This window comes from Cebus imitator, unplaced genomic scaffold, assembly GCF_001604975.1.
Source record: "Cebus imitator isolate Cc_AM_T3 unplaced genomic scaffold, Cebus_imitator-1.0 Scaffold255, whole genome shotgun sequence".
Classification (NCBI taxonomy): domain Eukaryota; kingdom Metazoa; phylum Chordata; class Mammalia; order Primates; family Cebidae; genus Cebus; species Cebus imitator.
This window is the reverse complement of record NW_016107570.1, coordinates 767,272-794,591: the sequence shown is the minus strand read 5'-3', so window position 1 is coordinate 794,591 and position 27,320 is coordinate 767,272. Positions and strand designations below refer to the sequence as shown.

The 27,320-nt window shown below is 37.8% G+C and overlaps 1 protein-coding gene across 5 annotated transcripts in view; it reads left to right on the top strand.

Moving 5' to 3' along the window:
• Positions 1-27,320, top strand: part of PDE4D (phosphodiesterase 4D) — a 1,550,946-nt gene that overhangs the window by 927,238 nt on the left and 596,388 nt on the right. Inside the window, exon 1 of one of the 5 annotated variants that reach the window (XM_037728086.1) lies at positions 1,916-3,320. The exons of the other annotated variants lie outside the window; for them this stretch is intronic. Coding sequence (XP_037584014.1) covers positions 3,274-3,320 — 47 coding nt within the window. The 5' untranslated portion in view covers positions 1,916-3,273. Of the gene's footprint in view, positions 1-1,915; positions 3,321-27,320 lie in introns of those variants that run through there. 5 annotated transcript variants of the gene reach the window in all.

Sequence of the window (27,320 nt, the reverse complement as noted above, 5' to 3'; positions counted from 1 at the left end):
AACAGAGACTCTGTCTCTAAAAAAAAAAAAAAAAAAAAAAAAAAAAAAAAAAAAAAAAAAAAAAAAAAAAAAAAATCTTTGCCTTTGCTATTTTCCATGGAGACCTACTCTCTTATATAGTATAAAGACTAAATGTTAGTTTTAAAATAATTAAAGCCCTTCATTTCATTATCATCAATAATCATGATCATAGATCACTAACCAGACAGAGCCAAATAATTTGAATTCTCTTCCAGATCTACTGCTCTCAGGATGCCTGATAAGGAGCAAATACTGTCTTTTTGGCATCTCCCAAATGGGCGTAATAAATGTTTTAATCTCCTCGGCATAATTCTGTGATGCTAAACTAATACATATAACAATAATTTTTAAGAAAGTATAAAAACATAACACGGTGGCCTTATGGTGATTATAGAGGTGCTGGAATATGGTGGTAATGTGGACAGGCTCTGCAGCCAGACTTCTTTGATTCAGATAGTGACTCACTAGATATTTAACCTCAGACATACTACTTGACATCTGAGTGCCTCAATAGCCTCATCTGGAGAACAGGGCTAGTAACAGTGCTTCAACTCATAGTGGTGTTGTGTGGATTAAATGAGATAATACTGTAAAACTCTTAGAATGGGACCTGGGGCATTGTAAATGTTTCTAGCTCTTAAATAATAATATTTAAATATCTAATATAGTACCAAATTTTTAATTACTTGATTCAAAACATTCAATGCTTGTTAAAAACAATGTAGGCTGATGTTTTCTGGGCCAGATTACAAATGATCTTATGGAAGAGATTTAGTCCCTTTAGCAAAAAGAGGTCATGAGGACACTGCCTAGACTACAGGAAATCTCAACAAATATTCTCAAGATTCTTTTATGCTGCAGTGGCATCTTTCTGAAGTTACAAGTTCAAATTGCTTTTAAAGGAATCACCCAGTTCTTCTTCCTCCTAGGAATACTCCTATTAGGATCATCTTTTGATCAAAATGAAAATTCCCCAAATCATGGCAGTTTTTAAGACTAGTTTTCTTTATAACAGGTTTTGAATTTATGGGACATGCCCTCTATCCAATCTTGGGTAATATTTTCTGCAGTGACAGGACCTCACTGGGGAAATCCTAACTGAAGATAATAGCATGTTATATTAAGTGTTGCCAGTAATCCATTTAATATTAAGCAATTGCATAACAGGCTTTTTAAATACCTAAGTTAAAAGTGGTACATTAATATTGAGTATACTTCTACTGTAAAGTCTATTCTCCCACTGAATTCAAACAAATACCATTTAAGTGCCAACCTACTATTACAAGAGTTTACTATTTTATTCTTTCTCCAAAATGGCATCAACAGTGATGGGGTGCTTTTGGGGGGATTATTGAACAGAATTTTTGCAACAAAGGAGCAAGCTTAAGGAAATGCAAAACACCTATGGTAGGGATTGCAATGTTTTATCTTAGTATTCCTCATATCTACACACCCCCTGATCAAACAAGCAGTTTTATGGCATGCGCAATTGAAGTGTAACTGACTTCTGCAGAACTGGCTTCCATAGGATTTCCTGTCCAAAAATCACCATGTGGTCATCTGCAGCTAAATGGTTACAAATCATCACGTAAGCAAAGCTTCCCCACCCCAGTATTTTTTTTTAAGGCGTCAAATCCACCAAGCCCTATCATTTGCAAATGATCTCTGGACTTCTTTTATTCCTTTTTTTCCATTTGGTAAGAAGGAAAACAAACAAAAAATCCTCCCTTCATAATATCTGTTTGTTTAAGGTGTAATTTCCCTGCGAGGTGTTTTACAGACTTCTCGTTGTTTAGCTTTTCTTGCCTGGTAATTACTTACTGAAAGAAATCTACTCTTCCAGGGCGTGCTATTCCTTTAACCCCTTTTGCTTGCTCTTCCTTGGAGGCTAGCAAGGAGTGCGCGGCTCTGCAATGTCTGGGAACCCACCTAGAGGGCCCCCTTGACGCCAGCACATCCCCTGTCAGGCAGCAGTCTGCAGCCGAGCCAGGCTGCTGCAGAGTTAATGTACAGTACCACGGAGCCTGCAAGTGTCCTGAGCTGATCAGAGCTGGGGCGGCACAGCCCAGGGCAGACAAGGCGGCTGCGAGGATTCCAAAGGTTCTGCTGGAAATTCGGTGCTGGGGGACTCCAGCGGGAGCCTGTTGCCATTGTGTTTTAAAAGCATGCAAGGTCTGTATAGCTTGGGCATGAGAATCTTTCAGAAGATATCAGAGCATCAGAATAAATGACACCTATTGGAAAACTGAATTTGGGGTGAAAAACAAAAGAGATTGAGAGAGAGAAAAAAGAAAAGACATCGGGGGAAGAAATTCTTAGACAACGTCTGACTTGCAGCTGTGAAATTCATTTTCTTTCTAAGGCAAAATATGAAAAGCTCCCACATGGTTTTGATAATAACAAATTAAAGGGGATTCTGCAGTGAAAAGATCAATAGCTTAGTCATTTTACTTAAAGAGAGCAGGCAGCCTTATTATGGGGTTAGGCAGCAGAAATGAATTTCATCGTGACAGCACCTTCTGAAGTCATGATGGTAGTTAATGGCAATTTTGTCCTGCAAAGCAGAAATTACTCGTTGCCTTCCTACTTTTGCAGTTGAACCAGCAATTCTGAAATTTGGGGAAAGAAGCTGGCTTTGGTGATACATGCTTTCTAGCCCCTCTGCCCAGGTCTTTGTCCGACACGTCTCAGACGGTAGCACTGCGTTAAAGTGACCACACATGAATATGTGCCTAAGAAAGAAGAAAAAGCAATATTCATTTCTAAAGGACAGCATGGCAAAGCAACCTGAAGTTTTCCATTTCCCTTCTAACACTTCTTTAACAAGGATATCAAGAAACTGTCTTTTGACTCTTTTTTTTCTCACATTCCAGAGTCCTTTCTTAAGGATGCATTAATTTACACCCAATGCAGTTAGATTTTACCAGGACAATAGTTGCCACCATTTAGGCATTTAGGATTAGTAGTTGAACTGGTTATTTTAGGGTGTTGACTAACTAGTGGAACCTAAATGGATGGATCCATACCTGCAGTGCTCTGTGATGTTTCTTTTTTCAAATCCTGGAAGGGCTTTTGTTATTGCTGTTTGTCTTTATTGGTGGGGGGAGATTTTTTTTTTTTTTGGAATTCAATACTTGTTGCAATAATTGCCCACCATAGCTGCTCAAACAAGAGAGTTGGAATTCATCTGTAAAAATCACTACATGTAACACAGGAGACAAGAAAAATATTAATGACAGAAGATCTGCGAACATGATGCACGTGAATAATTTTCCCTTTAGAAGGCATTCCTGGATATGGTGAGTAATCAATATTCCCTTCAGTTTGTAAAACTCAGAATGGTAAAATTCCATGACAGGTACCAGAGGAGAATTTGTCTTGAACGAGAGTGTTGGTATCAAGTGGGAATGAAAAGTAAACTGTGCAAGACCGAATAGTGTCTGAGAAAGTAGTGGTTATGCAATAAAAATTACTTTGTTAATAAAAAGCATCCCCAAATGAGAAATCAAGCATAAGGACATGAGAACATTTAAATTGCTCATATTTCATGGAGAAAAAAACAACTTTGAGAATGGCAACAATTTAATAAATTTTCTAAAAGGGAGGCTCTGGGTTTGTTTTTTGTTGTTTTGCTATTTTTATTTGAAAATTCCCTGGGGAAGGGCACACATGAATTTCTGACATCTCATATCAATTTGTCTGAATTTCCAAAGGAAGGTTAAGGGAAACTTAGAATGTTGACTCAATTTTAAAATAATACTAAAATGTGTTAGGGCCTCACAGTTAAGAATATTTTAGGTATGTAAGAAACATTTCTACCAAAATGAACCAGTAGAATTCTGTTGGAATTCTAACATAAGATTCATGAAGTGCTCAGGCTCTCATAGAACTTGCTTAGTGCCTTGATATTTGGTCATGTATTAAGGTTCAATGCAATGTATTAAGGTCCCTGGACATGTGATATCATGTACCATTTCTTGCTGGAGTTTATGACTCAATGTGTATAGAAACTCATTGCTGAGGGTATTATAAGAGCAAAGGTCATTATTTTAAAATTGCTTGTTTTTGTCATACATTTAGGGTTAGCTGGATTCAGACTTTCATAGCAGAAACTTTGTGAGTGCATAATAAAGGCACATGTTAAGGCTTTGTGTCTGCTAGCCTGGGTTGTTTTGGATACCGCAATGTGTCTGATTTTGAAAGTATATCTTTCAGGTAAATGTTTTGGCTGGACTCAGGATAAATAATAGGTATCCAAATATAGGTTTCTGAGGGTTTTTCAACTGCTTTCATGACAGTGTCTCAAATGAAAGCTCCCTGAGAGCTTAAGGTACCACCAAAATCACCTGCTGGTTTGTTAAAGAGTTTTCAGCTTTCAGCTAAAAAAATCTATTGCAGAGAAGCTTGGGAGACATCCTCTGCCACTCTAGGCAGGTGCTTATTTTCGAACAGGACCAGATCCATCCAGAGTCGATGCTGTGGCGTATCCACCTTCTCTGTTGACCAGATCTACTACCCCCAGACTCTAGAATGCTTGGGTGACATGATGCATACCTTGGTGGCCCACTTCCAACTGCATCGCCAGAGTTTCCTAGTCAGGGGGAGCCTTAGTGCCATGGTCTTGCTTATTCTGTTGGTGAGGGTCAGGCATCAGCAATAAGGTCCTCGTCATTCATACAGACAAATTCACATCAATAGTCTTTAATCCTGAGATTAAAAGATCCTAGAAACAGTTCCTGGCACATAATAGGCATTTGTCCATTTTTTTTCTTCTATGCCTTATGCTTTTCTTTAAAGTTAATTTTATACCTCTTAAGATTTGCTTAGGAGGGGAAATTGCCATTCTCCTTTCTATCAAGTGTCCCTTGCTACAAAGCAACAGTTTTTGTTCTACCTAAGTTCTGTTGTTTGAATCCATTTGTTTATGTTGTAATACATTGGATGCATGTGCTCTTCGAATGCCTGACATTATAACCAGCTTTTATTTTTGTTGCATTAACCTCCCCTATGCTCTGACTAGAAAGAAATGAGCTATTCAACTCTGTAGTTTTGGAAATCATGCAAATTTGCTTATTCATGCTCCCCTAGCTCTGTAACACATATGTTTGAAAGCTATATGGAGAAGTTGAGAGTCCTGGTGGTTTTCTTTTGTGCCTGGAGCTAGGTAACCCTTCATCTGTTTCACTGCATGCCTTACCAATCTGCTGTTATTGTTGTGACCAAACTGAGCCAATGTAGAGTGTGAATGCTCTGTATAACTACTCTTCTTGGGCCCCTCAGAAGGATTATTAATATGATGTTAGACTCAGAGGAAGAAGGTGGTGGTTTTTTCCAGGTGACCTAATTAATTTTGGGCCTGGTTCGACTTTCCCAATTGTTGTTGTTTTCCTTTTATTTACAGCCTCTCCTTCCAATACTGCAGTAAGAGATTCTAGGGGTTTGTTGACAGAAAACCTTATTTCCCTTTGTTCTACTGTAAGATCCCCTATGGGGTGAGATTTCAGGCTCAAGAATTATCCTGCTTAGAATAAAGGGCTTGCCAAATTGCTCTTTTCATTTCCAAAGACTCCCCCTCTCCTCATTCTCACATTTATGGCTTTTGTGAAGGGGCAGATCAGAAGTTGGCAACAGACCAATGCCAAGGAATAATAAACATTGTAAAACAGATAGGTGCTTTGGTTTCATGAGCCCTAGCTCTCTCCAGAAAGGCTCTATACCCTTTGGAGAGGTAGGACGTGGCATGTGCTGGTCCTCTTTCTGTCCTGTTTTTCGAGAAGAAAGAATGAGAAAAAGCTAAGACATAGGAGGTCTAGGGTAGTCTTCAAAAGTTTATCACAAGTAGTGATTGAAATAGAAGCCTATGCACAGAGTTCCTGCTTGAACCTTCATCCTTTTGCCCTAAGGCTGGTATGTTGATTATTGAGCAATAGTCTTAAGAATTCACTGTTTATCAGTTACGAGTTAAAGTTAATAAGTGGGCCCATTACTTGGCTTAACAGAACACTACCCCTTCAGTGCTAAAAGAGTGGTGTGAAGAATGTGTCTTTCTTGTTTGAAGTTACATTAGAAATACGTGCTGGAAGACTTTATTGCAAAGGCTTCTTTCCATTATACTTTTCAGCCTTTTCACTGCCAAGCCAAACAAAGATAAGGGTTTGCCTCGCTGGATAGATAAGTACTATAGAGCTCTTCTTAGTTTTTATTCTGGCTAGTTGTGAGAATAGAAGGGTAGCCTGGCATTCAGAACAAGTATGGCATGGTTGAAAGAAGGGAAAAGCAAGTCAGCTTTCTAGGAATTTAAATTTCATCTAGCAGCAATTAAGAGGACTCTTTAGAAGCATTATAACCTGGAATCGAATGTCAGGGTCTAACATGAATGACATAACACAGTGTGACTAACATGTTCTCAGCTTTTTGCCTTACTTAAACTATACATAACTTTTTATAATCTGATTTGAAAAATACTATAATTTCATGCCAGAAACATCAAGGCTATGTTGAATGCAATCGAATTTCACAGCTAAACAATTTAGGAGGGTATTTTATTTAAATACTTTTGCAACCTTTTAATGATGGATTCAAATGGCTAAAAGGACCGTGGAAGATAGAAGCTAACTGCCTTGGCTAGGAGAGGCTATGGAACGCTGCCGTCAAGGGCCTCTCTGAGGACACCAGAGGAAGATTTGGGATTAGTGATTGTGGAAGGTGATTAATTATTTGCTTATTTGGTACTTAGGGTTTAATTTTAAAAGGCAGGACATCTAAATGTTTTTATCACACTGTCTTTGGAATGCAAAATGTGGTGATTGTGACACCTTCACTCAACATGGAGGCATCTTTTTCCTTCTTCCAGGACACTAAGTTCTTTTGTTAGACTGTTCTTTTCCAGGTATCAGTTTCTATAAGGTTTAACGTAGAAAGTTATTTGTTTGATTGTTCGTCTATGGACCAAGCATTCAATTCATAAACTAACTCATTTTATTCTGTTTTGATCTAAATCCTTTATGGAATGAAGCAAGATATAAATCAGTATATCAATAATATATTCATATATATGTTCATAATTGGCATGTATATATGTTTAAAACTACTAATATAATGAATAAATATTCAGAGAAAGACAAGATGGCCTGCCTTCTAATGAAAAGATAACCCTTCCTATCTAGCCTCATAGAGTTTCATCTTTTAAGGTTTTCTTCTCTTCATACACTGAAACTACAGAAACTCAATCCAGAGGTGCATTTTCCAGAGTTTCGGTTTTGACCAATATAGCAGATTCACTTATTTTATTAGAATTTTAGTGGGTAGGAGCAATATTGAGTTTGATGACTATGTATACGTTGAAGGAAATGACATATCAAGTCTCATGTAAGGTAATGGAGCTTTGCTCTTTTTAGCCAACTTAAAATTATTCCAGTGTCTGCTTGTCTTCCAATCAAATTGCAGGTAATAGCTGACCTTGCTTCTTTAATATCTCTTCCTCTGGGTTGCAGAACTACCCAGAAATTCTAAAATATAAATACCAGACTCCTAGCTTAATTCTGAATTCCTGTTAGGGTCAAATACAATTTACTTGTAAACACTTATGACCAATAAAGTTTAGATGGAGCTCATAATTATACAGACTCACCTTGTTCACAATCCCTAGGGCTCAATAATAAAGTCAACCATTGTTTAAGGCAGGAATTCAGTGTTCAATATAATGTAACAAAGATTTTCCATTATGTGAGATATCAATCCTATTAAAAATGAAACTTTTCTGTTGGCTATTTTACTGTCTTTTGTTGCCTTCAGATGTATGTGCCTTAATTTTTTCTAGTAATACCTTGGAATTTAAAAATGAAACTTTAAATCTTTATTTTTTGTTTTAATGTTTTTAAAAAGTAATTCGATTAAGAATGGTATGGTAGAGGCGCAAAGTCGTTAGTGGTGTCAATATGCTTACAACTTACAGAAATGAAACATAGTCTTTAGTGCTAGCAGCCTTCCGCTGTAGTAAAATAGTTTGTGCACTAAAAATTGCTGAGAGTTTACATCTGCAATGAACTGAGTGGCATAGCCAGGGAGGTCTTAGAAATCTTACAAAAGGAAGAAAATAAGAAGTTATCCCCCAACATATGAAAATTATTTACTAAGAGTTTATGATGTTTTCACTTCTTTTTTTTTTGAGACGGAGTTTCACTCTTGTTACCCAGGCTACAGTGCAATGGAGCAATCTCGGCTCACCGCAACCTCCGCCTCCTGGGTTCAAGCAATGCTCCTGCCTCAGCCTCCCGAGTAGCTGGGACTACAGGCTGTGCCACCATGCCCAGCTAATTTTTGTATTTTTAGTAGAGACAGGGTTTCACCATGTTGACCAGGATGATCTCCATCTCTTGACCTCGTGATCTACCTGCCTCGGCCTCCCAAAGTGCTGGGATTACAGGCGTGAGACACTGTGCCCAGCCCCGCTTCTTTAAAATTCTTCACTTTCCACTCCTTTTTGCCTTCTCTTTTTAGTTGACTATTATTGAGTTATTTACATTAATGCTGAGGTATTTGGGTTCAGAGAAAAATAGGCAAGTAAAGGAAAACGAAAAATAGTTTCAAATTCTGAGATGCAAAGAAGAACCCGAGAAAACTAAACAACCAGTTTTTTTTAATAGCCATAGGTTGGATTTTCCTTTTTTTTTTAAAAAAGGAAAAAAACCCTCATCCTTTTCTCTCCTCTTTCAATCATATCCTATGAATGTTAATGCTCATTAATACTCTCTAGCTATAACATCATCCATATTTTTTACAATAGCTCGAAAATATCTCCAAGCCATAACTTAGCTGCTGCAACTGCTTATCACGTGATGGATTATCAGATGACTTTCCAGTTGTTCGAGAAATCCCAGCCTATAAACATACCCAATACAATATATTGCAACTAGGGATTAGGTTGTGTAAAGTTCATACATGTATATCCCTATATATATGATGTCAAAGATAGATCATCTAGAGTCTGTATAATCAGGCTATTGGCTGGAAACGTAAATAGACTAAAAACATAATAAAAAGCATTCCGGGTTTCTAATTCAACTTCTGGAGTGTTAACATTTTGTGTGACCTTGTGAAAGCTCTTTGAGTTTTTACCACTGTCGAAAACTATTACAGCAGTTATTTACCCACTTCATGTTAAGAAGTAGGCTATTAAAGAAAATCTCACAGCACATTGGTAATAACAATTTATTAGAGACCAGCCTGAACAACACAGTGAGACCCTATCTGTATAATTTTTTTTTTAAGGTAGCTGGGCATGTTGGCTCATGCCTGTGGTCCTAGCTACTCAGGGAGGCTAAGGTAGGAGGATCTCTTGAATCCAGAAGGTTGAGGCTACAGTGAGCCATGATCATGCCAATGCACTCCAGCCTGGGCAACAGAGCAAGACTCTGTCTCAGAAAACTGAAATAAAAGAAGAAGAATGTATTAGAATGTTGACAATGACATGCCAAAATCTCTTGTATAAATATCGTATACTTCATGGAAGAGATCAACACTGTTGAGCACTCCTCTGCATGCCATATGTTTTCACATAAGTTATATCCTTTAATGGCAATATAACTTTCTGAGAATTTCATATCCAAATCCCTGTTTGCAGATGAGGAAGGTAATGCTCACAGAGATTAGATAACTTGCTGAAGTTCACATATATATTACTAGGGAAGCTGACCCACTCCAAACCAGGTCTGGCCTGATTTTAGAGCCCAATATCTTTTTAATCCACCATATTGTTCTTGTGGCAGATGACTTAACACTCTTCTTTATGGACCTTCTGGAAAATTAGATTAGCAGTAGACCAGAGAAAATAAGCAGATTCATCCTGTTATTTAGCGAGTTGGCTAAGTAAATATGTAGGATGCCTACTGAATGTGAATGGACTTTCCTTGAGAAACTCTTCCCTTTATTATTAGAACAATGACCTATACTTACATTGTGTCAGTAGTTCTTTCTGTGTTTTCTCAGAACGAGAAATTTTCCAAGGAGTTTGTGGTGAACCCTGTGTTTCCAAGGTCACTGTGGCCTATAGGATCCTTTTAATAAAAAGTGCCTCTCTGAACGATATATTAGAAAAGGTGACATACTTTGGACAGATGAAGTAGAAATGCAAACTGCAGTGGTTAGTGAATGGACAGAGCTTCTGTCCAAAGCAAAAGTCATTCTTTCCTCTGGGTGCACACTTGGTGTGTGCAGCGTAGGTGAATTCCATTCCATTCACCATCTCTGTGGGGCATTGTTGAGCCCTGTTCAAACTGCACCTCTCCGGCCCTGCTTTGATGTGGGCTCCAGCTTTGCTTTGTGGCAAGTGGTTTTGAGAGTGCTTTGCCAACAGTAAAAGATAATCCACATTTTGGGTTTTGCTGCCATGATTATTACTTCCTTCAAAATGTTCAACTAATTGTAGGTCTTTAAACTTTATGCCCAAGTAAAGAATATTAATGTTATCTGGAATCAGATATAAATGCCAAAGAAGCATTTTAATCATAAAATAGCCTAATATCTGAGTTTCTGAAAAAATGTCATGCTTAGTGAGTTATATTGGAACAGGTAGAAAACACTGATTTATTTATTCATATGGGGTGCCCAGATGAATATGGTAAGACTCCTACCTTGGAGATACTAAAAAACTAGTAAGGAGAACAGGCACAGAAACAAATAATTGTAAGTATAAGTATAGTAGGGAGCATATTAATATAGATATATACAAGGCGATACAGGAGTCAGGAGGAACAACTTGACTGACTTGATCCAACTACCTTAAGTTTCAAAGTGAACATATATTTGATGGATTTGGGAATTAGTAGCTATTCATAATACTTCAGAGAGTGGTTTAAGAGAGTGTCTGGGGGTAAGTTGTATTTCAGGGGTAATAAAAGCAGATAAAAATTGTGTAAACTACTCCGTTCAAAATTTTGCATAAGAAAGAGGGAGAAGGAAGAGAAGAGGAGGACAGGGGAGAAGGAGCAGAGAAAAACACAGTAGCTAGTGAAGAACACCAAGTACTTTTAAGAGTAGGAACCATGTCCCTAAGGAAGTATTCTGATACTTTTTTAGAAGTATGAATTATGTCCTTGTGGAGGACATGACAGTCTCTGAGATACGAGGGAGGAAAAGGAGGAAGAATGCAGATAATGTGGAGATTAGGTAGGTGGAAAGAGAGCCTGAGGGAGTTTTTGTTTTATGTCCTGTGTTTTTTGTGGGAAGTATTAAATGGAATTCAAGATCACATCTCAGAAAGAAGACCATGGAGGAGCACGTGGAGGAGCTTAGTAAGGTGATGGAACAGCTACTAGGGGGAATTGGAAAGGTTACTGAAGAAAGAGTACAAGAATGTCAAACAAACTGGAAAAAGGTCAGTGATGTTGAATGAATATATCCAGTCAATAAAGGACGTTTTACTCAACTTCAGAAATTATTTACACAAAGTATTATGTCAGGGAAAAGAGTAGAGATGTGACAGAAATGTTACAATTCTTAATTATTAAATTTGAAACAGTTTTGTGATAAGAGTTTCTCCTGTGGATTGTTTTTCTTGGTATTCCAAAGAATTCGGAGTGGATCTTAATTGTTGTTTTTTTATTTGGTAGTGGTGGAAACTGTTTTATGAACATATTAATTAGATTGCAGCTCCATTTTCATGACCTGATTTTAAAAATGTGAGATTTCCTATGCTGCCTTGAAATAACTCTTGGGTGACAAACAGAAGCTTTAAGATGTTTGCTTTGAATTTTATCTTCAAATGAATAAAAATCACAGTGGGAAGAAAAGGCAAAGTGATTCAGCTTTGCTCTCTTTTTAATAGGAACCTTTCTGTGGTATATGTTAGAATGTCACAAATCCAGATATATGTAACCTGCTTTTACAAAAATTTCTTCAAAACCCCTATGACGTTTACTTGAAAGTACCACCTGTCTCTGAGAAATATACTGAAAATGATGAAACATGATATGATTTTAACCAGAACTGGTATAACCCAGTTTAAATATTTATGCATTTAAATTCTCTTTTATTTCTCCATGATAAATAGGAGAAAATGACAAATACAATATGTAAGTTAAGGGATATTATTAAATAGCCTTAAAATTTTCTAGGTCATGAGAATAAACCCTGGAGGATACTGTGACTTTAGCCGATATTATGAATTCCTTTCATCTCTTCTAATCATCTCAGCAGAGCTTCCTCCATTCCTCTATTGTCAGCATTCAGTGCTCACCACTACTTTATACACAGTTTTCTTTGTAGAATTTTTGCTGTGGCTCTAAAACTCTAAATAAGGTTCTAAGAAGTCCTAGTCACTTGTCAGGGAACTTCATTCTTCCTCTCCCTTGAGTTTCCATGTTTTTCTTTTCTAAATATGAAAATTGAAGGTTGACTAACTGATCATTAAGGTGCTATAAAAAAATATATGATCTTATATCTTACCTAGTTAATTTACTCATTTCTGTCTTATTCAGGCATACTTGTTCTTCCATTAAAGGTAACACAGAGAAACCACACAGAAATCCACAAACGACTCCAGACTGAGCTCTGATGCTTTTCTCAAGTATTTGGCCTCTGCTGTAGAAAATCCTTAGCCTCTCTACCTTGGATATTTTGCTTAATTCCTTCTCCACAAAACCTAACTTTAAATGGCAGCCTTTTTCATGGGAGAGACAGCAACTATATGCTCATTAATGCTGATATCCACAGTATTTGAGAAAACATATTCCATATGCAACTTACACATTTCTCATATCTTTGCAACTCTTCTCTTGATAAAAAATTCAGGCCCTTCTTTTTTTATTTATCCTCCATTTAGTTTAAGGAAATAACACGGTATGAAATTCTCATTCTTGGGACCTTGTCATTGGGTTGCTCAGTAAGTTTAAAACAAATAATTGGCATAACGAAGGAGAGTCCCTTGATGTTCTAGATAAGAAAGGCAACCTAGCAAGCTGACAGTGGGCAAATTGAGAAAACCACACTGGTATTGAGATCAGTGAAGGAGGCACCTTACAAGTACTAAAGTAAGGCATTGGAATCTTAAGCCTTTGGATGTGTAAATTTTAAAAAAAGGAAATATTTGTTGGAAACGTCCTATTTTTTAGAAAATAATCCATGCCAGATTTGATTTTTGAAAGAGATTGAATGCTAAGTTGCCTCAGGATGTCGCCATTTAAAAGGGTGACCACATTCTGTGAGGTCTTCACTGAACACAGCCTTTTGCTTCAAAGAGCTTTCTGAGACCAAGCTAGCCTTTGAGACCAGGTCGTAACATTATAACCTGTTCTATTCATTGCAATAGCCACCTTGACTACTTTTTTCTACTTTATACCACAATACCCAGCACAGTGTTGTGCTTAATAGGTACTTTTAAAGCTTTTTCTTAATAAATGATTAAGTGTACCGAAAAGGATGATAAATAAAAATTATATGGTCACGGGAAATTTTAAATATACTTTCATATTTTTCAAATAAGGTGATTATGCTGTGTTTTCAGATAAGGTAGGGGGCTCATGCTATCAAAATAATAAAGATACTATCACATTTGTAAGGCTATTAACTCTAGGTATAGACTAACCTTTTTATAGATATTATTTTACTTAATCCTCCCCCAAATCTGTGGAAAGGGCTTGTTATCTACTTACTAAGGGTGCAACCTTGGGTCAGCTACCTAACCTCTCTGTGATTTGTAACATAGGGACAATAAATAGTTCTCACTTCATAGGGTTGCTGTGAAGATTGAATGAGAACACCAGTGAAGTGCTCAGAGCACCTGTCACTCAGTAAGTAACTAGTAAACATTGTTATGGTACAGATTGGGCAACTAGCTGTGAATGGTTAACCAGGTTGCCTAGGGTAATCAGTGTCAGGCCAGTTCCAACCTAGATCTTACCCATTAGCTATAGGTTGCTTGGAGGTCTAATATGCCTTTTCTATGTCACATTCTTGTTCGGTAAATACAAAGACAATACCTTGAGTTAAGTTTAAATCACGAGGAATAATTCATTCTTCCTCATCTCTCAAGCCTCAGCGAGAATTGCCTGCTGTGCCCTCCCATGTTGAGTCAGTGCCTACCTTAGGCAGGTTGGATTTTCTCTTTATGACTGTCTTATTCAGGCCCTGCTTCATTAGATTCTCAGTTCTTAGCACAGTGTCTGACACATAGTAGGTGCTCAATAAAATGTTTTAGAGTAAACATTGCTTTTTTAGAATTGTGTCCCTGGAATTTATGGCTTTCAATATTAACTTGAGGTTTTCAGGTGATAGCTCATGTTTTGGGGGCAATAGGTAAAATTTGTATAAAAATTGTCATCTTGAGCATAAATAATTCCCACACACTAACTGGATTTGCAGAAGCAGCCATCCTGCTGAATTGTGTGTATCTGCAAAATCTAAATGTTATTGCTACACATCACCTTATCTAAGACACTATTTCTTCAAAACTAATAACCAGCTCATTGGCTGTCATATAGGAATCTTTCTTCCCTTGAAGATGTGTATGTTTTATCTTGCTGGCGAGACAAAAGTCTGCAAATTATCTCCACAGCTGCTTCTGATGCTTGATTATGCTTCTTTCTGCATCTATAACATTGATGTTTCATTTTAATTACTTTTCATCACAGTACATGATTTGGTCTTCAGACGTAGACCAGCCTCTACATATGGCTCTTCATTCTTTTTATACATCTTTCACTGTCAAACTAAGCTCAAAAAATCATCTCTCTAGTATCTCTTCACTTGCCAAGGAAATGTACTGGCTGAGCATTGTATACAATACAGTATAATGCTCTGCCTCATCTGGCCTTCTCCTTTCTAGTCTCATTGTAGAAATGCTAATTTTTATTATTATCAGCATTAATTTATCTCATTATTCTAGTATACATATCCTATATTTGAGCTTTTAAATATATCAATTCTTTAGCATAATGATTACAATCAGACACACATATATATGAGGTTTTATTCTTGGTTTATTATGAAAGAGTATCAATAACTAAAGTATCAATAACTATAAGTATTATATCCTTATATATGTTTTGGTCAAAGAACATCCTGAAAAATTAACTTCAATGTTTTAAAAAGCCATAGAGATGGTGAGGATTGGAGAAGACATCTTTAGGGAAGGCAGTTGTATTATTTATCAGAAATAACTGCAAGAGTTTGTTGGGGGAAAAAAATCAGCCCTCATTCTCTCATTCTAGTAACAAGGAGTATGAAAACCTGGAGGTTGAAGAGTGCGTAGGAAGAGGAGGTGGCATGTGCAATTTGATAAAGCACTTGACGGGTCTCATACCAGTCTCTTAGCCAGTAGTACAATACAAGGGAGAGAGCCCATGCTTCAAAGCCAAGTTTAAATTAAGTTTAAACTTGGTTTTTGAATTAAGTTTAAATTAAGTCTGATGCTGACTGGTTAACTTTGAGCAAATTACCTTTCATGAGCATCACTTTCCTCATTTATAAGAGAAAAAATACTATAGTTTCAATCACCCAGATTTATTGTAAGGATTTGAGGAAATAATACACTATTTAATTTGTTATTTTTAAACCCTGCCTTGTCCCAGGCAGCATTTAACGCAGCCAACAAAGTTATATACGCATAACTTATAGTGAGAATGTTGAGGAAGGGCAAAGAGAAATAAGGTATGATGTTCCTATTCACATATGTATGCAGTAGGTGAAAAAAATTATATTACCTTCCCAAAATGGCACCAGAATTCTCATGGAGAAAGAAATGTCTCTGCTAGAAGAGATATTTTGTTTGTTTTTTGTTTTTGTTTGCTTCTTTTGAGACTGAGTCTTGCTCTTTTGCCCAGGCTGGAGTGCAGTGGTGTGATCTGAGCACACTGCAACGTCTACCTCCTGGTTTCAAGCGATTCTCCTGCCACAGACTCCCAAGTTGCTGGGACTATGGTGTGAGCTGCCATACCCAGCTAATTTTTGTATTTTTAGTAGAGATGGGGTTTCACCATGTTGACCAGGCTGGTCTTGAACTCCTGACCTCAAGTGATCTACTTGCCTCGGCCTCCCAAAGTGCTGGGATTACAGGAGTGAGCCACCATGCCTAGCCTAGAAGAGCTATTTTGAACATGCCCTTGGGATAGAAAGAAAGTCCCTTGAGGATTTGACTGTAGGTAGGTGCTCAAGTGCTCTGAGGGTGAAACTCCTCTGCATAACAGAAGGAGAATTTAGTGCTAAGGAGCCAATGAAAATGATGGAGATGAGGCAGAGAAATTAGAAGAGAGGAGAGGAAGAGGAGAAGCAGCCCTGGGAAGGCTGAGAACTGTGGATACACTCCATAAACAGATCCCTCCCCAGTAGTGGCAGCGGTGGTAGGGGTATTGAGACGTACAGGGTGTTGCTAGGGGTGGGAGGACCAATGACATATGTATGTCTTACTTCAGGCCTCAGAAATACCTGGAGTAAGTGATTTTGATGGTGGTGTTGCCATGTGAACCAAAATGAGCTGTATTGTGTTGGCTAAACAGGTCAATGAGCCCAGCCTTTAGGAAGTTATGAGAAATTTACAGGTCAGTTTTGGGACTCCTACTGGTCATGAGTTAGGAAGTTCAAATCAATTTTGTTTAGATCTCAAGGGAGCCAGAGAGCCTCCCATCTTTCAAGAGTTAAGCAGACCGTGAAGTCCAAGGGTATGCAAGGTGGAATGTAAAGTTCTCACTAAGCTTCCTAGGATCCAGGGTAAATCAGGAAGCTTAAACACAAATCCCAGTGTCCATTAGATAAACAACTTGATGGCTCAGGGAAGAACACTGCTTATGACACTAAGATCAGAAGGAAATTTGTCCTAAGGTGTGCATAAAGAGGAATGATATACATATATAAATCGTGGTAACTGTTCAACTTAGTGTGTTTGATATATTTTAGTTCCTCTCTTGTCCCTTTTTTTCCACACAGATTTCTGTGAAGATTGTAGTATATTTGAAAGTTCTTTGAAAATCATAAGTACTATTGTTAGTTTATCATGAAAAGAAAGACCAGGTACCAGATTTCATTGAAACCTGATTAAATACTATTAAAAATAGTATAATAGAATAGATAGTATAAGAAAAGGATAATCCAAATAAAAAATGTTTCTTATTTAAAAAATGATATGTCTTGCCAAATTTCGAAGTTAAAAGCACAGCATTCTCACTTTTTTAACCAGACTTATAGCCCATTATAGTACTAGGTTTTAAAATCCTGAGTCCTATGCCATTTGTAATGGCAACGTCTTAAAGGGCGATACAGCCTTTTGTGACACTTAAGGAGACTTGAATCTTTGAGGCAAATGTTGAGTCTATACATGAACATTTGTTGTGTAAGAGTAGAAGTGGAAGTCAAAATTCTGAGCAAGGTTGCTCCCAGTGAGATTTGTGAACTCACAAGATTGTTTCCATAGGCTTGAAATGTTTCAAGCGCAAATTCAATTCATAAGAAAAATGAGAATCATGAAAATGATTCTGAAATTGCAAACAGTCTGGAAAGAGGATGTAGACAAATGCCAAAGCTTCTCAAGATTATGAAATATTTACATTTATGGGGCCAGGTGAAATAAGTTGTTCTTTCAGAAATGTGTGACATGGCTATTATATATTATCCCCCAAAACAATTTCTTTGATAATAAAACAACAAAAACAAAAACACAAATAAAGCAGTAACAAAAACAGTTAAATAAAAAAGAAACACAGTTCTTGAATACAAGACACAAAGGCTCAGGTCATTTTTTCTTTGTCTTATTATTTATTTTCCCCAGCTAGGTAAATTGGCTGTTTTATGCTGGCACTAAGAGTTTCATACCACTACTAGAATAGTCAAGTATTTAACCTGGCCATGAGTAAAAGATGTTGGATTGATGAGTCTATCTGTATCAAACAGCTTTACCTTAAGAAAATCCAAAAATTTGAAAGCAGCAACACATCAAAAGAATATTGAAGATTATGGCCACCTTCCCCCACCTCTCCTTGAAATCTGCTTTTGTTCAGGTTCGTTATGAGCAGCTCCTTTGGGTAATTTGAGTTGTGTGCTTTCTCCACTCCTTCTGTATCCTTGGCTTCTTCAGAGTGTCAGTCAAGACAAGCAAAAGATACAAGAAAAAACATCTCATTTCCAGGGAAATGGTCTTTCAGTACCTGAGCCTTCACACCAGTTCAACATTGCTAAGTGCGCCAATACTGCTGAGCACAGTATTTAGGAAGTATCCAGTACATCAGCCTTGCATCTGTTGTTCTTAAATTGAGATCCCTAATGCCTATTGCAAATGTGCTTTACATCAACCAAATGATGTATTTAAAAATCTCTGGGTCTAGCATGAAAAAGAATCTCTTTGATTCTCATCTTACCTTAAAAAAATTTTTATAGCAATATACATCAGGGAGGAGCAAATTTTTATTTCATGTATTACACCTGTTATGCTACACATGAAGACTGGAAATGAGTAGTTATATGTTGGGCATGTGTATGAATTAGTCTGTAAAATACACAGCATTTTTTTCTCTTATAAGTTACTAAATATTAACTTTTATGTATTTCTTTTTCTTTGTTAATTTATTCAAATGTAATACTGACTAATCCATTATTTTGTTAACATGTCTACTTGATTAATGTATTTTTCCCCTCCTGTAATTCTGATCCACAAATTTTATAGCTGTTCATTGTATTACTTAATCTAAGTCCACTGAAGATTAACATTATTCATGTGTCTCCATTAAAGACAACAATAATATCACTGAGTTAGCTTAGTTCGGATAGAAATTTGGCTAGCATTCATTACTTGATTTTCTTGGAGTTTTGTAATTTTTTTTCATATTTGTCAACATTGTATACGTCTGAAAGCATTGTGTTTAAATATCTATTTCTTGGTCAGTAGAACTGACAGAGCTGAATTACATGGATCAGTAACAGGATTTTAAGAGGATTTCAAGGAAATCTCTCATCTACATTAAGTCATTTTGTTCTAACAGTTTGCACATACAAATGAAAATTTTATATTATTTACATATTTTCTAATAAAAATTAGAAAACTGTATTCTTTGGCACCTGGATGTGTCCTTGAATTATTAATTTGTTAATTTTTTATAATATGCTTATTAGATAAGCAGTAATATTTCTCGTGAGAATATATACATATTTATACTTTCAGATGTCCAGAAAGTATCAGGAGACTAAATGCTGAGATTAAATAGCACTCTCTTCCCACCATTACGTTCAGTTCTGATTTTATAGCTGTGTAGCTAGAACAAAGATTGTGTTTTTTTTTTTCTTTAAAAGAGTAAGACAAGGCTACAGGGTATGCCATTCTAAGGGTACCACTGGCTGTGTCATCACAGGAGGGCCCTGATACATGAATACGCGGTCTCCAGGAAGCCAAGTATGATATTCACAGCCACAAAATAACGCGCTAAACTCATTCACAGTAATCACAGATAATGTAGTATTTGTATCTGCCATACAGTTTTGAAGGTAAAATATGGAACCTATTTTGGAAATTTCACATAACATCTTGAGCTGTATTAATAGAACTAGAATAACTCAAAATAAAGAGGTAATGAGTGCACTTGACCCTACATCATTCAGACCTCAGCTGGAATATTGTGCTTCCTTTTGGACTGCAGATGAACTGAAGAGGACTCAGGAGAGTGACAAGGCAGGAAGCAAGCTCATGTCTTGTCACATATAAAGTGCTTGAAGGACTGTGATTGTTAGAGAAAATGATGCGGTAATTGAAGGATGGGTACTGGGAAGAAGCAAGTTCTTTGAGGCTGCTAATCTGAAATATAACAAGTGGATGCACCTGCAGTAAAAGAGTTTAAGCCCCATAAGAAGTCTGGATGTTCTAATGGTCAGAACAGGCATTTCATGTGACATGGCTTGCATTGGTCCAGATGGGGAAGTAAGGATGGATAAACATGCATTGTTTGCAAGGATAAAAAAATCATAAGTAAATGCTACCATCAATTTGCTGAAATTTTTCTCTTGTTTTGTTTGGTGTAAAACTTTACATGGCATCCTTTTTGCCCAAGGTATTCTTAATCCCTTTCTTTGTCTTCTTGAAAGATGCAACAATACAGAAAATGCATACCTGCTGTAAATTGTTTCCTGTCTTTTAGTAAACCTTTGCTTAAATGAGTCATATGTTTAGCAACTTTAACATTTTAACTTGGCTTTAATTGACGATATAAAGCATGATTTATGATTTTCTAAAGAAATGTAGAGATAGAAAATGGACAAAGAGGTTAACATCTGAAGAATAGTTTATAGTTTGCGTTAGAAAATTAAATATTGGCTTAAATCAGTAAGATTAGGCCTTACTATTTGATTGTACCAGTTTAATTTAAATTTCTAGACTGGTAGGGCTTTGTAAAGATAAACTTTATTTTAAAACCATTTGGATTTGCAGAAAAATGGCAAAGACAGTGCAGGGAGTTTCCATATACCCCATATACCCCTCACCTACTTGCTTTTATTGAAGTCTTATATGAGTATGATACTTTTGTTACAATGAATGAACCAGTATTGGTACATTATTATTACTTAAAATCCATACTCATTCATATATCCTTAGTTTTACCTAATGTTCTTTTTTTTTCTATTCCAGGGACTCACGCAGAGTACCACATTGCATTTAGTTCTGGTGTTTTATTTCTCTTTGCCACAGAATATTCTCAGATTTTCCTTATTTTTGATGACCTTGGCAGTTTTGAGGAGTACTGATTAGGTATTTTGTAGAATGTATCTCAGTTGGAATTTTCTGATTTTTTTTGTGATTAGATTGCAGTTATGTGTTTTGGAAGAGAGACCACAAAGAGTAAAGTGCCGTTTTCCATCACGCTCTCAATTTTACTAACGATGTTAACCTTGATCACCTGACTGAGGTGGTTTTAGTCAGTTTTTTCCACTGTAAATGTATTATTTTGCCTTATTTTTATTATTTTCATACTTACTCTTTGGAAGGAAGTCATGATAAACAGCCCACACTTAAGAGGGAGTTATACTCCATATCCTTGAAAGCAGAGAATCTACATAAAATGTTTGCAATTCTTCTCCACGTAAGATTTGCTTATTCACCCTTATTTAATACTTTATTTAGCATTTATGTATATCAGTATGGACTCATGAATATTATTTTATGCTTAGGTTGTAATCCACTACTGCTCTACTTATTGTGCTGTGGAATTTGGCCATGGGATGCTGCTTCTTGTGTCCCTTTACACATCCCTAAATTTGTGGTGGTTTTGTTTTCTGGTTTTGTTTGTTTGTTTTGTTTTGATACACTTTCATGTTTTCTAGCATTACACAATGTTCGAGGCTTATTAGCAACATAGCTCCTTCCTTATCATAGATTCAGCCATTTCTCCAAGGAGCGCTGGTTCCTTTGATTGGAAAATGATATTAAAAACCAAGATTTGAGCACTATGTGTGTTCACTGCTTTTTGGGTTGTCATTTCCTTTGGGCCATCTTGACTGACAGAGCAACAACATATATTTGTGCCTTCCAACCTGTGTATGTACATGTATCTAACCATCAGGAAGCATAGATATGTGATAGATAAGCATTAGTTCATACTGATATTTACAACTCTAACACATTATCACATGGGTCATGCTAAGGTCTTCCTCTTGCTTATCTGCAACCTTCCACTCCAACATTGAGAAACTACTGTTCATCATTTGCTTACCTAATTGTTCAATTTCAGTGAAGCTGTTCCATTTATCCCTACTGAAATTGAAATACATATATATAAGCTACATTTTTCTCAAAGCCTTAGGAAAATTACTTTTTTCTCCAAAATGTTTTTTCACCCTGCAGATTCTTAAGATTTTAAAATGTATTTCTGTCCCAAATATTTTTCTGTTCATAAAAATTGATATATTCTACTTTGTATTGTTCGCAGTTAACTGGGGACATGGATAATGGAAATTCTCAGATAATTCCACAATTTAAGTTTATCTATTGCTTTCATCTTTTCTAACCAGCATATTCCCCATATGAAAACTGTATCTATGGTAAGAAAATTGACGAATTTGATTTTTACTTTCTTTATCTATAAATCCTGAGCATCTGTCCAGGGCCCTCCTTGCCCAATTGCTATACTTTCTAGACAGATACCAGAGAACTACATGTTGACTGTATCCTGCTGGTAGTTTAAGGAGAAGAGTGGCTTGTAGTTTCCATCTTTAGCAACTGAACATTGGCCACACTCTGATTTACCAAGAGAGTGATTGGAATCACAAAGGAAAGCAGGGATTTGGCTTTAGATATTAAAGCAACTCTTTTTGAGGTGGCTAGATGATTAGGAACACACTGAAGAATAGATTTTCAGTAATGAGTCATACTTTCAATGAATGTCCTAAGGAAAACAATTTTAAGATCTTGCATAAAACAGTTAATATGCCTCAAATTTGCATTTAATTCTTACATTAGGTTGAAAGCTCACATAGAAAACATGTAATGTAAAAATTGGAGAACTCAAGAACACAGTCATTTCCCCTTGGGTGCTAACAAAACATATAGTACCCAACAGTGCCTTTGTTTGCTGTCTAATATTTTAGAAGGAAAAAAAAAACCCACACACAAACATGTTTTTTTCTCTTCGTCCAGAAGGAAGAAATATAGCGTGAATATGGTATTTAGGGTAGGCAAAATGGTCAAAATAGATTACATTGGCATTTTTTTAGCTGCAGCTTCCTGAACTTTGTACCACACCCCGACATCATTTCCTCACACGGCCACATCTCATCCAGCCCCCCCGACATAGCCACACATTATTTGCATCCATCATTCATTTGTAGACATTGAGGGTAAAATGGTATGCAAAATCAGAAATGCTTCTTGCCCATATGGAGTTTATGATTAACTGGGGAAGACATGCATTAATCAAATTCTCTCTCTCTCTCTCTGTCTTTCTCTTTTAAAACACACACACACACACACATACACACACATACACACAGACAAAACTGTGACTGAATCAGATACTATGGGAGAAGGACACACAGGGTTCAAAGAATCTGTGAGGGGTTGTTTGATCTGGTTGGGAAAATCAGGAATGTCTTCTCTGAGGACGGGTAGTTCAGGCTATGATTTGAAGGATCAATAAGAATTAACCAGGAAAAGAAGGCAAGAGAGAGAACCTTATGTGGTGAGTGAACAAATGTTTAATATAAAGGAAGCAGAAGAGCCAGGGTGGAGGCAAGCACAGAGGTGGGAGATAAGGCTCTGGTGCCCATGTTAAAGATCCTTCCCTCTCCCTGACAGTGATGGACCATCATGACATTTCCAAGATCAGGAATGCACTCCCCATCTGTGTTTCTCCTAAAGTCAAAATATGGCCCATTGTTCAAAAGGAAAATTCAAATGTTACCCATTGAAACTTCTAACACTTTCATTTCCTAATCGATTAAAAAAGATCACTCTGGCTAAGAGGGGGTATAGTTGTTTAATCCACCCACACATACGCATGTGTTTGTATTTATATATAACATTTTATTTTCACATATCATTTTCCTAGTGGCATTAGCAAAAGCATTCCTGGTTTCCCTGGGTCTCTTTTTAAGTTTTGCTTCACCTGTCCTCCTCTCTTCACTGTCCTCTGCTGTCTTGGTGTCTTTCTACTACTCATGCACTCCCCCTCCATTTCTCAACTCTCGGATGAGGGGAGGTGTCTCAGAGGGTGGTGAAGGACAATGTGGCAGAGGACAGGAGGAAGAAAACGTAGGGAGGCACAGCTGCACTTCAGCATTCTGAAACTGTAATCATCCTGAGCATCTGTCCAGGGCCCTCCTTGCCCAATTGCTTTGCCATCTTTACTTGAAGCCAAGGAGCATCACATACTTTGCCTTTCCTCACTAGGCTTACGCTACAGCCTTTTCACCTCACTACCTGTACCTCCCAGTGATGCTACAACTATTTCTCCTCTGCCCATGCAGTAACTATCTGGGTCTTTTTGGTTTGTTTTGTTTTCTAGACAGGGTCTTACTGTTACCCAGCCTGGAGTACAGTGGTGCAGTTATGGCTCACAGTAGCCTCAACCTCCTGAGCTTAAGCCATCCTCCCACCTCAGCCTCTCAAGTAGATGGGACTACAAGCACACATCACCATGCCTGGCTCATTTTGAATTTTTTTTTGTAGATGTGGGGTTTTTTAATCTTTTTTTTTTTTTGTAGATATGGGATTTTGCCATGTTGCCCAAACTGGTTTTGGTCTCCTGGGCTCAAGCAATTCTCCTGATTCAGCCTCCCAAAATGTTGGGATTAAAGGCATGAGCCACCGTGCCTGGCCCAGTCACTCTCTAAATAGTGTACAGGGCTTCAGTCTCACCACCTGCCCCATTCTCCTTCTCTTTTCTTCCACAGGGACCTTTCTCTTTTTTTATTGCATTTTAGGTTTTGGGGTACATGTGAAGAACATGCAACATTGTTGCATAGGCACACACATGGCAGTGTGATTTGCTGCCTTCCTCCCCATCACCTGTATCTGGCATTTCTCCCCATTCTATCTCTCCCCAACTCCCCACCCCCTGCTGTCCCTCCCCTGTTTCCCCCTGACAGACCCCAGTGTGTGATGCTCCCCTCCCTGTGTCCATGTGTTCTCATTGTTCAATACCCGCCTATGAGTGAGAACATGCGGTGTTTGATTTTCTGTTCTTGTGTCAGTTTGCTGACAATGATGGTTTCCAGGTTCATCCGTGTCTCTACAAAGGACATGAACTCATCATTTTTGATGGCTGCATAATATTCCATGGTGTATATGTGCCACATTTTCCCACAGGGACCTTTCTAAGAGCCAAGCTGAACCCATCTCCTTCCTACACATTCTTCCAGACTCTTCAGGACCTGATTTCACAATCTCATGTGCCACCCCCAGCTACATTCTCCTGGTGGAAAGTGTTTTGCAACTCCTTAAAGATATCATTCTGCTTCATTCATCAACCTTTGTCCATGGTGTTCCTTCTGACCAGCGTGTGTCCCACCAACCCACCTCTTCCTTCAAGACTCATGGGAAGGCCTGTCTCTTCTTAGAAGCTTCTCACCCGACTCCTGTGCTGCATCTCGAGTCTCTGTGCCTCCCCTGCAGCCTGTGCATCACTGTTTCAAACACCACTCCTCAAGTAGCCTTGTCCATGCTGTTTTCTTGCCTATCTCGCTCACAGAAATGGGAGTTTCCTGGGGGCTCCTTGTCATCACCGCCTGCCTCGCCGGATATGCTAACACTCAGCCTACCTGCCACCTACTTGGAACCTCACAGATATTTCTTTGATAAATTAATTTATGTTTTCTACTCTTCTGGTCAGTTCTTCCATGTTGTTGTGCTCTTTTGATACTCAGAGCTCTAACTGGGGAGAGTGTCCTTCTGGTTGGACTACCTCATCACAGAGAATGGTTTTTCGCCATCCCGGTGTCTCTAACTTTTTTCTTCCTCTCATGTGTTTGGACAAAATGTTTCTTGACTGGAAAGACCACATGGCAACTCTTCATGGCTTTGAGGCCCCTTAGTGACTGTCCAAGGGAGATTCTCTCTCACTTCCAAGTTCATGGCAGATTATTTACCTAGCTAGTCAGCTTGAACCGAGCTCACAGTTTTATTTCTGGCTTTTACAGATCACTTTGCATGCTATTCCTCTCATCTGAAGTCTTTCTATCCCTCCCCAGTTGGATAATAGTACAAGTATTAAATGCGTACCTTGGGCCAGGTATGCTAAAACCTGTTTATAACTAATTTTGCTTAATCTTCACAAAAAGCATTTTGAAATCGCATTTTTCTATTCCTGCAGATAGGAAAACTAGAACAGAAAGAACTAGGTAACTTGCCCAAGCTCACATGACTTGTAAGTGGCAGAGCTGGGATGTGAACCCTAGCCCGTCTGAAGATAAAGCCTGTAGTGTACATGCTCCCTTCCTTCACATCACACTACCCCTGCTTGGTCACTGTCAATGCCAGAATCCACTTCTCAAGTTTGTCTTGCTTATTCCAACCTATTTTGCAATGAACCTCTTTCAACAGCTCTATAGTTCTTGGCACTTACTTGACATCCATCATTTTCTATGTTCTCATGTTTGGTATTTTGTCATGTGTATGATGTGCATCTTGTTTTAGGATTGAGACCAGGAATTTCTGCTTTGCAATTTTCTCCCTGTGAGGGATGGTGAAACCTGGTGGCTAAGACCATGGTTTATGGAGACAGGCTTCTTCAGTTTATATTCTGGCTCTCCTCTGTGCTCACTGTATCATCAGCTTGGACTGCTGTCTTCACTTTTTTATGATTCCATTTCTACATCTGTACAACAAGGCAAATATGCTACTTACTTCAGAATGTTGTTGTGAAGATTGAATGAATTAATGCCCATAACACGTACAACTGTGTCTGGTACATAATGACCACTCACTAAGGGTCACTTAGAATTCCTTCATAACCTGTAGGGGTCCTTTCCACCTGGCGATGCCCCTATGTCTCACCTGAATGACTGGTGAGGGATATCTTTCCATGGGCTACTGCGGCTGCAGGGAATTGCATTCTTATTTGAGAGTTATGTTAACTAATATGGGCTTTTATTTGCTTCTCTCTTTCTATCAATGAGTCCTGCTGCGTCAACCCTGGGTAACTGAAATTTGAAACCTTTATCCACTCACATTTCTTTGAGGCTGAAATTCCTCTGGGGTCATAGCTAATCACTTTATGTAGTAACCTTCTCTTCTGTCCTCAGGCCTGCTGAGATCATCTGCTCAGCAGCAGGTGTGACACCTGTTGCCACCTCACCCAGCCACTTCCTTGGTGACCTAGCAATGCCCAGAGGGGCCCTGCCAACTTGGAGCCCTGTGGCAGTGTTGTTTGATTCAGCAGACTGATGGCTTTCTGACATCCTTTCTTCATTTTAGGAGCCAAATCACATGCACCTTTATGTTGATCGATAGCTAAGCAACACTGGAAGGAAGTGAGACACAGCCTCTGGGCTAATCACTATCTCTGATTTTACAAAATGGTTAAGCCAGGTGTAAAATATCTCACAATAACATGCCCTATCGTCCTGAGGACTTAACTCCACTGAGATATACTTACATACTAGAAAGTGAGAAATAGGGTTTCTTTCTAATACACAGAAAACAGAAAATAAGGTGCTTTTCTTGACCACCAATATCAGTTTCCTGTTAAGGTTCTGCTTTGTATAAAACAATCCTGTTTTTCTTAAAAACAGACTCTAAGGAATTTTTCTAAAACAGGATTCAACTAGATAAATATACTGTAAAGTGAATGCATTTGAAATAATTGTGAGTGACAAAGAGAGAGAAAAACATAGATTTT